Source organism: Lethenteron reissneri, chromosome 10, assembly GCF_015708825.2.
Source record: "Lethenteron reissneri isolate LAM-NWPU_2019-01 chromosome 10, ASM1570882v1, whole genome shotgun sequence".
Lineage (NCBI taxonomy): Eukaryota > Metazoa > Chordata > Hyperoartia > Petromyzontiformes > Petromyzontidae > Lethenteron > Lethenteron reissneri.
Window position 1 is genome coordinate 9,509,437 of NC_083788.1, and position 13,671 is coordinate 9,523,107.

At 44.6% G+C, this 13,671-nt stretch overlaps 1 protein-coding gene across 5 annotated transcripts in view; it reads left to right on the forward strand.

The window, feature by feature from the left end:
* The window catches only part of CREBBP (CREB binding protein), a 52,199-nt gene that overhangs the window by 16,618 nt on the left and 21,910 nt on the right, over nucleotides 1–13,671 (forward strand). For 3 of the 5 annotated variants that reach the window (XM_061548839.1, XM_061548841.1, XM_061548842.1), the window contains exons 6-15: nucleotides 379–585; nucleotides 2,165–2,276; nucleotides 2,419–2,553; nucleotides 2,858–2,975; nucleotides 3,119–3,272; nucleotides 3,998–4,093; nucleotides 6,836–7,062; nucleotides 9,522–9,872; nucleotides 10,324–10,563; nucleotides 11,110–11,295. In XM_061548839.1, coding sequence (XP_061404823.1) covers nucleotides 379–585; nucleotides 2,165–2,276; nucleotides 2,419–2,553; nucleotides 2,858–2,975; nucleotides 3,119–3,272; nucleotides 3,998–4,093; nucleotides 6,836–7,062; nucleotides 9,522–9,872; nucleotides 10,324–10,563; nucleotides 11,110–11,295 — 1,826 coding nt within the window. The remainder of the gene's footprint in view (nucleotides 1–378; nucleotides 586–2,164; nucleotides 2,277–2,418; nucleotides 2,554–2,857; nucleotides 2,976–3,118; nucleotides 3,273–3,997; nucleotides 4,094–6,835; nucleotides 7,063–9,521; nucleotides 9,873–10,323; nucleotides 10,564–11,109; nucleotides 11,296–13,671) is intronic. The other 2 variants (XM_061548840.1, XM_061548843.1) reach the window with 2 other exon arrangements.

The window sequence follows — 13,671 nt, forward strand, 5'->3', positions numbered from 1 at the left end:
CACACATTGCGTCATCGTTCGTGTGGTTTTGACGAGGTTCTTGACGAGAAACTGAAAATGGCTGACTTTCGGTATTTGTTGCCTGGGGCACAGGGTGTGATGAACAGGTTCACGTGCCGGCAAAGTCTTGCTCTTCCGACTTTCTCGTGCGCACGCGATAAACCAAGACTGGGAGACGAGGGGTGGTCCACGGGCGTGGCATTGGCCACATAACCCTGACTGACACTTGCTCCGCACCAGCCACATAACCGTGACACGTGCGCCGCACCGGCCACGTAACGGTGACACGTGTGCCGCAGCGATCACTAACAGTACTCGTCCCAGAGGTGTGCGAAGCCGGGTGGGTAAACTTTGTCACGCTTTGTGTGTGTTGTGCAGCCCTGCTCGGCGCCCCGTCGCTGGGTGTGAGCAGCTCGGTGAGCACGGGTGTTATGGGTCAGCCCAGCACGCCCGGTCTCTCGACGTCAAACCCCATCGACCCAAGCTCCATGCAGCGCGCCTACGCCGCACTGGGCATCCCGTACCAGAGCAGTCCGCCCCATGTGGCCCAGCAGCAGAGCGCCAATCGAGCCATGAACAGCATCAGTGAGTATACCTTCAAGATGACGATTGTTTGCAAAAAATCCATCCAGTGTAAATTCATTAAAGAGACGATTACTTGGATCATTTTCCTTTATGGTAGTGAGCATTCACCGAGTTCTAAATGATGGATTCGAATTGGGATTATGGACTCCTGCCAATATACTCGAAATAAAAAGTAAAATTAACAGCAGTATTCCTCAGCAGGTGACTTGCTAACTTGAAATCGACCAAATAAATATCTACATAACATAACGCAAGTTGGCAAAATGCCATTTCCTCCAAACAGGCCAAAGTTATTTTAATTTCATGCAGACCCATCCACTTAATTTAAGTGTAAAAGTTCCATTGTTTTTTTGCATAAAATATGTTGTGTAATACGCACCATTTTGATAAATATAACTTGAAAAGTCACTGCTGTAATGACTCCATAGGTAGGCCTCAAAAATCTTAAATTTTAAAATGATTAATTTCATGTCTATCATACAGACTTGGAATATATCAATCCTAACACCATCAAAGCCAACATGAACAACCTACTTTTCAGTAGTATTTAAAAAAGTATATATTTTTAAGCAACTGCTCATTGCACAACCACACATCCAAAATTCACACTAAATCTGCCCATTGTGCAATTTAAATAAGCAACAGCATGTGGTAGGGCTCTGAATTATTTTAAGTGTTTGCAATCAACTACGAGGAATAACGTAAGTTGATGATAGCAGCAATGGGAGCTGTCGGTTCTTAATTCTCACCACGCCACCAGCAAGGAGTGTTGTGATTGTGACCGCTGTTTCCTCAATTTGTGCGTATTATAATAATCTCATGTCTATGGCTTGCCCCAATGTTTCTCGGTTTGTGAGGAAGAAACGGCAATGCGCGAAACCCAAGCAGCGGAAACATGCCTCGTTGCATGCAGATACTCGCATTACAGAGAGCAAATAAGCGTTTAGTGTCCCGTGAGAATGTTTTCTCCAGATAAAAATCACCCTCGAGTTCAAATTAATAGTCACCCTTTTCATTGTTAGTGCACGTTGTGTTTACATTGTTTAGGAGTTAATGACATTACTATTTCAATTGGTAATGCTTGATAAATCACATGGTATTATAAAACAATATGATATTATATCTATAATTGCATTCTTTATAAGAAACTTTTAATGCCTTTATTAGAGCTGTGTTTTAATTATTAGTTATGAAGTCTACTGTTGGGGTTTCTTATCATTGCGTTAAAAACATTCGTTTTTATCTCCCAATGGACATTCATCTCTATTCAAAACATTGTGTTATAACTTGCACGACACAGGCTGGATGTTGACCTAAGTTCAGTTGAACAGTTTCTTGAAGATAAGAAAATATAACAGGTGTTAAAACGGTATAACTTATTTTTTATTTGAATGCATTTCTAAGCCTCAAATCTTCTAATTGCATGAATACCTTGCTAAATTATTTTGGAACTATGTCAAAGCTTAATTGTAAATGCCATGTGCTCAAATGCCTTATTTTCAGATTTACCATGCAAAGTACTGTGACAATATGAAGGCGCCACCGTGCAAAACGTGTGTTTTCATGCATTTGTTCACAGATGCCAACCAGATGGGTGGTATGGGCGCTGGCGGAATGGGCATGTCCAACTCTAATCAGTCGGGTAGCATGATGCAGGACCCTGGCATGCTGCCGCCCATCGGATCCCAGAGGTATGGTGGTTGTGCATCCGTCCATTGTCCTTATCACTTTCCCCATCGCAAAATCTCTGTTGGGTTCCGCTTCGTCGAGACTATTGCCCGGAACTTTTCATCGTCAATTCTGTTTTTTTGTGTCCGTCTGTGTGTTTTATAGCCCAATGGGTGGGGATAACGGACAGGCCGGAGGGCTTACGGCAAGTGCGGCCACGGCTGCCCCCAGCACAGGCGTGCGCAAGGCCTGGCACGAGCACGTCACTCAGGACCTGCGAAATCACCTGGTGCACAAGCTGTAAGTACTGGCACCTTGCACACTTACTGCAAGCACACCCATCATTATCTGACCACAAGCACTTGAAGAGCTTGGCTTGTTGGACTCCATTAAAAAGCATCCTTTAGAAGAAAAATCATGGGAATTTCAATAGGTTGCAGTCAGTTTTTGATCAACTGTACTTACTTTATCCATGATGTTGTTAAAGGAACACAGAACTGTATGCGTATCCTTAATTACACGTTTATTTATCTTTATCCTTTACTGCCGACCCCCGTTTTAATGTTATTCACAAGATGTTTTTAACTTATTATCCGTCTGGCAGTGTCCAAGCCATATTCCCCACGCCGGACCCAGCTGCACTGAAAGACCGGCGGATGGGCAACCTGGTGGCCTACGCACGCAAGGTTGAAGGGGACATGTACGAGTCTGCCAACAGCCGGGTACGGTGTGCCCGCCCGCGCGGTCATCCACCCCTTGAGGGTGGACATCTCTTTCGCTTGCCCTTCAGCAGCGTATGAACGGCATACTCATGTGCGTGCCAAAGTAGTAACACGTCGTGTTTTTGTGTGCGGTGTCCTTGCAGGAGGAGTACTACCATCTGTTGGCGGAGAAGATCTACAAGATCCAGAAGGAGTTGGAGGAGAAGCGGCGGTCACGCATGCAGAAGCAGATGATGCAGAACCCTGCTAGCATGCCGACCATGAATATGTCGCCGGGACAGGCCATCCGACCGCCCAGTAAGAGCTCTAAGTGCATATTGCCGGGTAGGCTTGTAAACCATTGGCTCCAGTAGGGCTATTGTGCACACATGGTATTTTAAGGGCACCCTGTGAGACTAATAGGTGAGCATGTGTGCGCACCTGGGAAAGGTCCTAGTGAAGAATATTTCTGTCCAGTTGTGTGTGTTAACATGAAAGCCATTGTGTATCGGCAAGCAACTAAAATTCATGGATGCGGTGCGATTGAAGTCACGCGTATCCTAATGGGCACCATATCGGGACCATATCATGTACAGAAATTTAATTGTTGATCAATGTGGTGAACCCAAGAGGGTTATTTATGGGGATGTCCTTATCCAGCAGTGAACATAACAAAAGGGATGTACAAATACATGCACAGCGTAGTGGGATTAATGTTTAACTTCCAAAAAACTTTTAGAAAAATCAACCCTATAACTAAATGCAGCCATATTTAGTTTTTGGTGGCTCTACAACCAAGCAGTGACGGAACAAAATCACTCCCTCCTTATCCATACGAGAGCCTTCTGCAAGATTCTGATAGCATTGGTGCCTTCAGTCACGGTGAGGCGTGTACAGGCATGTCCTTTGTCTTCAACCATCTCCGTACTGAATGCTTTATTTGTAGGCTGGGGGGGGGGTCTAGAAATGACGTGATCTTTAAAGGGTGATTTTATTCATAATGTATGACAAGAAGTTTACGTTGATATCTTTTTTTTGTGCAGATGGGCCAATGTCCGACACCGGTATAATGCACACAACTGCTCCAAGCGCTCCAGGGGTGCCTTCTCAGCTGCATGGCCGCATGCCAGCTCCACCAGGTACTTGCCAGTTCACGGAGGGGCCGTCCGCAAAGCTCATTCAGCTTCTATGCTCCATTATTTTATTAAGGAAATTAATAACACAATTATTCGTCAACGGTGTGTTTTTTTTGTTTCGTCAAGGATGAGAGTATGAGTGGACGAAAATCGTCAAGCCTAACGGCAATGGCCTTATAGATTACAGTGCACTGAGGAAGACATTCATGACAAAAAACTATACTATATGTTTTTAAAAACATTTACGAAGTTCACTGATTGGCTGACCTCAATATGGGAGGAAATTGAACATCCCTCGCACACCAAAATTTAATAACTGAAACGCACTAAACTTCAACTGCTTTAGTTGACTAGACTTAGAGAATGAGGAAATAAAATCCAGACTAATAGCAAAAGAATGCCACAGATTCTGGTAGAAAGGCCAACTAAATTATCACTTGTGCACACAGCTCTGTGTAGCCATCTAATCTTGCAAATCTGCTCTTTAAAAAACAGTTTTGAGCAAACTCTGTCTAGTGTAGAACTTTTTAGTAAGACTCCTGTGATGATGTTGGCGGCATGGTGGCATGTCTCCCCTTGTAACGCTGTTAAGGTAAAGGAATGGGTGGTTGATGCAGATGAGTGAAATTGCTCAAACTCACTTGGCTGAGAGTTACATTCAATTGGACGTCTGTGCAAAAGAGCTGCATAGCTCATCAGATTCTTGTGTTTTGTCTGGTATCACAGGAGTTGTGTAATAATAGAATTATCCTTTTGGTTGAGCATGGATGGAATGACTGAGTTGTCCTTCCCCTAATCATTGCTGCTTTGTTTCAATGCATAGGTGAAGAGAAACACATTAGTTAACAAAAGAGATCTCTGGTAGTTTAAAATGTGCAAACAATTATTGGGAACACTGCACTGTATGACAGTTGTACTGCAGAATGGGAAGGACATATGCCCTCTGCTGAGAGGTTTTGATGCCCCTTGCCTTGGTTAAATCATTTCTTTTATTCTCTATTTAGTACCCACTTCAATTATCATCCATGCCCAGTCCTTAGATGGTATGGTAGGTCTTGTTTGACGAAATGAAATGCGCAGTTTGGTATTAAACCTTCAATTCATTACAATTTTAATGAGTAATTCAATTTGTGATGTACATTTAATTGTTTCTGTTGCGCTTGATAATTAAGTGTCTTCCGGCATGTGAAGCTTCCTTGCACTCGAGTATAACATACAAATTAAATGTAATTGAGAATCATTTTTTGAAATACATATTTCCACCCACTTGTGGAGTGATCGCTAATTGATGGCCCAGTAGGGACCAGCGCGCAGGACTGTAAGAATGAGACAAGTGTTGCCATGGCTTCTGGAAGCCCGCTTGATCTGGGGTAGACTCTCTGCATGAAGCACAATCACCCATTCTCCTGCCACTGCGTGGAGAGCAAATGTTTGTTTCTTGTAGCCTTGTACCAGTATAGCATGACCAGGTGGACACACCCCTTGATTTATGCATTGGTATGCATTTGAAAGCTCCCGTGCTTGTTCACAAGATTTGGCCATTGTGTTCTGAATGTAGTTGCAGATATTGTGAGTTGCCTCCAATTATGTCATATTTACTGTGGGACAAATTGCTTCCAAATCTACTGTGGTGGGTAAATTTGAAATGTGCCAGATTTATGCCACCATGTCCCTGAAGGGTTCCTGTATTCTAATTGGTTGTTTCCACCCATGGAACTTTTTTTTTTCTAAACTATCATCTGAAAAATTCACTTCCGCACCATATGTGGGCATGTACTGTGTGTCTTGTACTTTTCTGACCTGCACTTGCAGTGAATCTTTACATGTTGGTGTTGCTTGTGGGAAGTCAGAGGAGTGCCACGAACTCGGACAAATTACTTACTCCTGGAGTGGGTGAATTAAATTCAGTTTTGGCTGGCTGTTTTGTGAGCCACTCCACATTGCCCTTGTGGAGTGTGGTTAGTGCAATAAAAATTAGGTTATGTAGTATTTTGTTTATCACGGAATACAACTGGCCGCATTGGGTTAAGGGGACAGACTGGTCTGCCACGGGGTTTTCATATTCCCCATGCCAGGTGTGGGCAATGATGCCAATATGAATATAATAGAATTAATTTGCACTTTAATTAGGTTTGCTGGGCACGCCTGACGTGGGGAATTTTTCAAATCCCGTGGCAGAATGCAATGTCCCTTTCGTCACTTGGGAGTCTCGGGTGCTTTTGATATAAGCTTCATTTACATGTATTCAGTAACTTGGTTGTCGTTGAAAATCCAGGCCCCGATCAATTAATCATTAATTACTGTATGCAACAAACTGCCCCAATAGATGTTGTCCTGCACTGATATTTTTGTTAGTTTTTGGAATTTGTAGTTTCCAAGAACCTTAATTTCCAAAATGTGTTTTGCGGCATTATCACTGTTCAAAAGTAAGAAACGAACAATAATACTTCAGAAATAATGAAAGACCAATTAGGGGAAAACTGCCTGAAAGCAACTAATCGCATGCAGCGTGTGTTCTTTTAAATTTTCCTTGCCTAACTCGTAACATTTTAACTTTGCATGCCAGTCTTGTGTATTGGGTACCATAGATTACCATTTATTATTTCCGTGTATCAATTATAAGTGCGGCGCGAAACTTGAGATACAGACAGTGTGCGCGATGCCTTTGTTACTTGAATGAATTAATGATATGTTATTTGTCATAGCAACACACATGTGAATGTGACATCTGCCATCTCAAATCAGCAGGACCTGGGCTCGGAGCTTGGCGGGGTCCGGCGTGGCACGGTGTGGCGGCGGGTTCTGAGTTTGCCGGCGCTGTTGGTGCTCGTGTTCCCGCAGGACCCGGGGGCCAGTTTGGGCAGATGCCCCCGATGGCAGTGCCACCAGCCGTCCTCAACCAGCGCTCGACGCCACCACTCAACCACCCAAATCAGTTGAACCAAATTAACCAAATGAATGCAATCAACCAGGTGAGAGCCGCGACTGCCGCTGATCGCTACAGGAATCCCCCCCCACCACCCCCCCCCCCCTATAAGTTGTCATATTTGTGTTGTTTCACATATACTTTGCTGATGAATTAGGGAACATGTATTTCCTTGTGAGTTTAATGTTTTGCATGTGTTCTTAAAAAAACAGCTCAAAATAGCAATGCACATGGTGAAAACAGACTATTTTGCGACGTTGTACAGTATTGTACGCGCATAGCACGCACCAGGTGCAGAGGCAGGTGAGCTCTCGACGTGCTACGCTGTAACAGGACGAAATGAATCGGCGACAATTACAAATTATGTTCACGTGGTACGCCCCTATGTGCGTACAATACAGTCGGTGTCGCAAAGTAGCTGGACTCGACAACGTAGAGGAGTTGGAGATGGTGGAGTAGCTGGAGTCCCATGGTGAGGACTGTCATGAGGAGCTCATGCAGCTAGAACAAAAAAGCAGACGACAAGGCCGATTAACTTATACCACCACAAGGAATATGAGCTGGCCTGAGCACAGCTTTCTTTGTCACTATTCTTAAGGCCTGGCCTCAGGAATAATGAACGGTCTGAACTGCATTTGGTCCCAGAAACGGTTAAGTCTGGGCACCAAATGTCGAGTTTCAGTGCTGTGTTTTTCAGTTTTGTTGTACGGTATGGAGGCCTGGACATTGCTTCAAGCTGATTTGGATAGGCTGCAGCCCTCGCACATGCCATGCCAAAGATGCCTTCTTGGCATCCGATGGTTCGACTTTGTCAGAAATGTCACCATTGCATCTACGACAGGTCTACTAGTGATTGAGAGCTTAGTTGGAAGGAGACAAATTGTCCATTTTTGGACACATTGCCTTTCTTGTTGCACAAACTCTAGCAATTTGTCCTTCAGTTGGCAGTTGTACGTTGGAAGTTGACTGCAACCCTTTGAAGAATGGCTCCGGCCCCCATGGTCACCCCCGTGATCCATAGATCAAACAAATTACTGGACACCTATATGGCAGCAAGAGCAGTTTTTTTTTAAGTTGCAAGAGGTCGCACGTTTGGCGCAATGGTCCTTTGCTGGCGATGCATGATGATTGCTACAAGGAACTGTACGAGCGGAAGAAAAAAAATTGCTGTCGAGCTGTCTTTGGACAGATATATATTTTTTTACATTCTGCAATGAAGTCAGAAGGTCTGTAGATGAGCCCAGAAGAGAGCCAGCTTCTTCTGGTGAACGTTCTTGTGGCTCCAGCTTCATTGTCAGATTCTTCCCCCTTAGTCTGTGTAACTCCAACACTACTCACCCCAAGAAGCATCTATCAAATAAGGTCCTAAACCATCTCTGGAAAGTTTTTTCTAGTTCTATCTATTATGAGTGAAAATGTATGTTAACGTATGCATTTTTGTATACTTCATGATGTATAGTCACGTTGCTTCAAGGATTATCGACGAGGAACACACAACCCCTGATTGAAAAATTATGTTTCGGAAATTAGAGTTCTCTTTAAGCAAATTCGAGTAACATTTCCCAGGAATGCACGCATCCCCAATGTTTAGTGGGGGAATCATGTACTCGCCCCTGAAGCAGCAACTGAGTAGGCTGCAGTAGACAAAGCCGAAAAGCTTTGGCTTTTACAGCCCGAATCACGATCTCGGATGTTTTTTTTATGAAATGTGGCTGGTGGTTAAATTTTGCTTATTTAAGCAAGAAATATTCTTATTTCCCACCCTACTGTCTGCCACAATCATGCTGGCATGGGCCATGTTACATTTGCAAGTTGCCACACTTGAAATGCCCACAAGGATGCCGAGGGCATGCTGCTGCTGCCAGAGCCAACATAAATGGGTGCTTATTGTTAACAGTGAATTCCACTCGGTGAGACGAAGCTGTGATGTTCCATGGGTATTTTATTGGGTTTAATGTCTCACAAATCAGATGCCCCCTTTTTATATCTAATTATAATTGCTCTTCTTCCATGTTAACTCAACACAGCATCTCGTAGGAGGCTGTGGCTCAGCTGCTTTTGAACATCACGGTTGTGGTTAAATGTGTGCCTTCAACAATCTATTGCTGACGTCACCGATAAGCCCATGATGCAGCTATGGTCGATCCTGTGAAAGTAACTGCTTAATTTGTGTAGTGGCCTTATAGTGAATAGCAAGTAGGATTTCGTGATCAAGGTTTTTAAAAACAAATCAAATGCGGCTGGTGTTTTCTGCTGCATCGGGTTCCATTACTTTGGAAACTCGTTTTGATTATTGTTCAGTGTGTTTGGCTTCCAGCTTTCATTACTGGTGAGAATCACATGATAGCTACCAGCCATGGTTATTCTGAATGGCGTAAACATTGACCATCTTCATTGTCTCACACTTGTGATTCGTTACGTGGCGGCTGTTTGGGTTGATGTTCCAATTCCCCATTGTACTGCGTGGGTCGATTCATGATGGGTTTTGTGTTCGTGTTCTTGCAGATGGGGAATACGCGCATGCCGCCGGCGCAAAGCATGATGCACATGGGCAACATTGGAGCGCAATCGCAGCAGCAGCCGCCGACACCGCAGCAGCAGCAACAGCAGCAACAACAGCAGCAACAGCAGCAACAGCAGCAACAACAACAGCAGCAGCAGCAACAGCAGCAGCAGCAGCAACAGCAGCAGCAGCAGCAGCAACAGCAGCAACAGCAGCAGCAGCAGCAACAGCAGCAGCAGCAACAGCAGCAGTTCCACTCTCAACAAGCGGGGCCTTTCCCTCCTGTGACAGCAGGCAAACCCACAAGCAGCGGGGCCCCCTCGCAAACCCCTCCGCAGCCTGCTACCACACAGGTGTGTGCCATAGTCCCTCCATGTACCTTCATAGTGACATTTACCGTTATGCAGGTGTTCCTTCACAACTGGTAAATATTCAGATTTCTTGTCATTTGTAATTCCATGGAAGGAGAGCAATGCAAGCTCCATGTTTCTTGCGATTACAGAGAACAATAATACAAATCGATGCAGTTCACTGCTTTACATGTGACACAACATGTTGGACAGTCTCATTGTGTTGGGAGGTTCATAATTGCTGATTTCAAATCTAAACATTATTTGCTGATAATGCATTGAAAGTGGTGCATAAAGAACAAAAAAATCAACAACACTGATGAATGAGTTTTTCAGAGTTGATGATGTCGGGTTGCAAATTGGTGGGAAAATTTCCAAACTTTGCTGGTCTTATTTACATGCACACGCTTTCTTTGGATTTCACCGCTCCCTCCCCCCCCCATGTCTTGTACAGGCGGCACCCATGCCAAGCACAGTCATGCAAAACAGTGGAAAGGGGAACGCAGGGCTTCCTCCAGTGACACAGGTGGCCGGGATGGCTCCATCAGCCGGGTCTCCTCTGCCACCTACCCATCAGTCCAGCCAGCCGCCCACGGGCCAATCTGGCATGCACGGGAAGCAGTCGCCCCAGCAGCAGATGCCGCAGCAGCAGCAGCAACAGCAGCCTCAACCACCGCCTCAACCGCTTGCTCAGGTATGTGGGCTGCATTGGTAACCACTGTGGAGGGTGACTTACTGATAAAGCTTTGGTTTTTTATTTGTGGAATCGAAATGTCAGAATATATTTTAGAACTGAACATTGGCCATTGAGGTTAAACACGGCGGATACAACAAGAAGCAACATGGCGTATGCCATTTGCATGCGCTTTGGGCTATCTGGTTTGAGCAGTTATCCTTTAAGTTGGCTAAAATCGGAGAAATACTAATCTTGAAAGCATATTCTGTATGAATGTAATTAGAAAGTGGAGGTTGCTTTAGGTGGGAGATGTGCAGAATGTACGAGAAACAGGTACACAGGCAGGCATTGGAGTTGGGCATCGGGAGGTTGGCAATCTAGGGTAAGACCTAAAGCCATTGGTAGTTATGAGATCTTAGAAGGCCTGGTGTTTATTGTGCAACCAAATTCGGGATATTGACCGAAGGATGGAAACAATAGTAAAGTGTGTTTGGCACATCAACGTAATTGGCCCTGATGGCCTTTTGACCATTGTGGATTTTTTGTCCCCCGGGCGCAATGCAGGTTCAGCGTTCTCCACAGAGCCAGGCGATTCCTATGGCGCAGACGACGCTGCCTCCGGCCCAGGGACCCACGTCTGTGGGGCCATCCCCAACCGCAGGGCCCCAGCACCTGCAGCAACCACCGCGCCCGCAGTCCCAGCCACAGCCACAGCCCGGGACGCCGGGCCAGCCACAGCCCAAGACTCCGGTGAGCCGGCAGGGAGAGTTGCGACGCAGAGCCACGCGTAATGCCAACATGTTTGCGTGCGACTGTGGTTGGAACTGGGTATGGATAGCACTGTGGTGTGCAATAGCTGCTGCTAGTTGCGTAACAATGCACAGGATTAAAATTCTGTGATGCTCAGGATGCTCGGTTTGAATCGTCGTTTAGGATTTATGCTTACCCACATGCTCATGTTACGTTTTGCCTAATGTGGTGTATAGCACTACAAATGAGATGAACAAGAAGCTATTTAAACAGGATCATAAAATAAATTATTTCTAATAACAATGACAAATTATTGAAAAAAGGTTCTTAAATGCCAAACTGATGCTCAGACAAACTGCACTCTCGTCATCACATCAGCCTGAAACCAAATGTCGGTCCCCTTTTTTTCAACACATGGTTAGTCCGTTGCCCTTAGAATGCTCATTTTTGTCAACTAGTGCATACCTGTAATACAGCACTGTCGACGAAATTCAGATCTTTGACTCCTAAACCTACCGGTCGGTAAGGTAGCCAAGAGTCTGCAAGACAGCAAATACGTTTATGAACATGTATTGGTGACCTTTTTAAAATGATCCAGTGATGTTTTCCTGGACACATGATTGACAGACATTTTGTTCCGAGATGTAGCCAGGTTTCGATTTAAAGCTTTCGTGACTGCAGGGATTCATCTTCTTGGTTCTTTCGGTAAAGTCACGTAGAAGGGAAATAATAAAATAATAAAAATAAAACATAATAAAACAATTCTCACGACGTTTCGGCCACAACGCAAGCAGCCGTCCTCAGGTGAAAACCAGGTCCGTCGAGGCGACAGAGTCTGAATGAAACAGCACACGAGCTTGGAGCATATATATAAGCTGGGCGCATTGACAAAGGAATTTGCATATCAAAAGGAATTTAGCATATTTATGGGAAATGCAGGCACGTGATTAGTACTGCATATGCATGTGCATTATGCAGGATTAACAGCATCAAAGGGAGCTGCAGTTACTGCTGCTGCTGCAGTTGCTGCTGCTGCTGCAGTTTCTGCTGCTGCTGCAGTTGCTGCTGCTGCTGCAGTTGCTGCTGCTGCTGTTACTGCTGCTGCTGCACTTGCTGCTGCTGCAGTTGCTGCCTTATCCATTTTAATATAACACTATGTATTATTCTACCCACCCTAATGTGTATCACACTGCTATATGTTTACTATACAATTACGACACCATACATTACTCTGCACACTGCACCATGCCAGTGAGTGGAACGCGGTCTGAAAGTCACCGTAAACGTGAACACAATCAGTTAAGATTCGGATTTTAACTGATCAGTTAAGATTCGGATTTTAACTGATCAGTTAAGATTCGGATCTTAACTGATTGTGTTCACGTTTACGGTGACTTTCAGACCGCGTTCCACTCACTGGCATGGTGCAGTGTGCAGAGTAATGTATGGTGTCGTAATTGTATAGTAAACATATAGCAGTGTGATACACATTAGGGTGGGTAGAATAATACATAGTGTTATATTAAAATGGATAAGGCAGCAACTGCAGCAGCAGCAGCAAGTGCAGCAGCAGCAGTAACAGCAGCAGCAGCAACTGCAGCAGCAACTGCAGCAGCAGCAGAAACTGCAGCAGCAGCAACTGCAGCAGCAGCAGTAACTGCAGCTCCCTTTGATGCTGTTAATCCTGCATAATGCATATGCAGTACTAATCACATTCCTGCATTTCCCATAAATATGCTAAATTCCTTTTGATATGCAAATTCCTTTGTCAATGCGCCCAGCTTATATATATGCTCCAAGCTCGTGTGCTGTTTCATTCAGACTCTGTCGCCTCGACGGACCTGGTTTTCACCTGAGGACGGCTGCTTGCGTTGTGGCCGAAACGTCGTGAGAATTGTTTTATTATGTTTTATTTTTATTATTTTATTACTTCCCTTCTACGTGACTTTACCGAAAGAACCAAGAAGATGTAGCCAGGTGGTAAATCTTTGTTTGGAGCAATGGCATTCGTAACTCACTTTGCATTGAATGGTTTGTTTTTATGCAACCATTTAGGAACTTATTTAACGGCCAACAACTATTCTGCAAGCCATTTTGAATGCAATTTGCCCATCAGAATATCCATTAACTTCAACCTGTCCTCGTAAAATCCTCTTGGATAATCGCCTTGGATGCCTAAGAATTGACTTTATTGTGCCCATCGATGCACGCCCAACGCGAACATCCTGTTGCTTATCTTCTTGGTTCTTTCGGTAAAGTCACGTAAAATGGAAATAATAAAATAATAAAAATTAAACATTAAATAATTCTCACGACGTTTCGGCCACAACGCAAGTAGCCGTCCTACTTGCTACTTGCGTTGTGGCCGAAACGTCG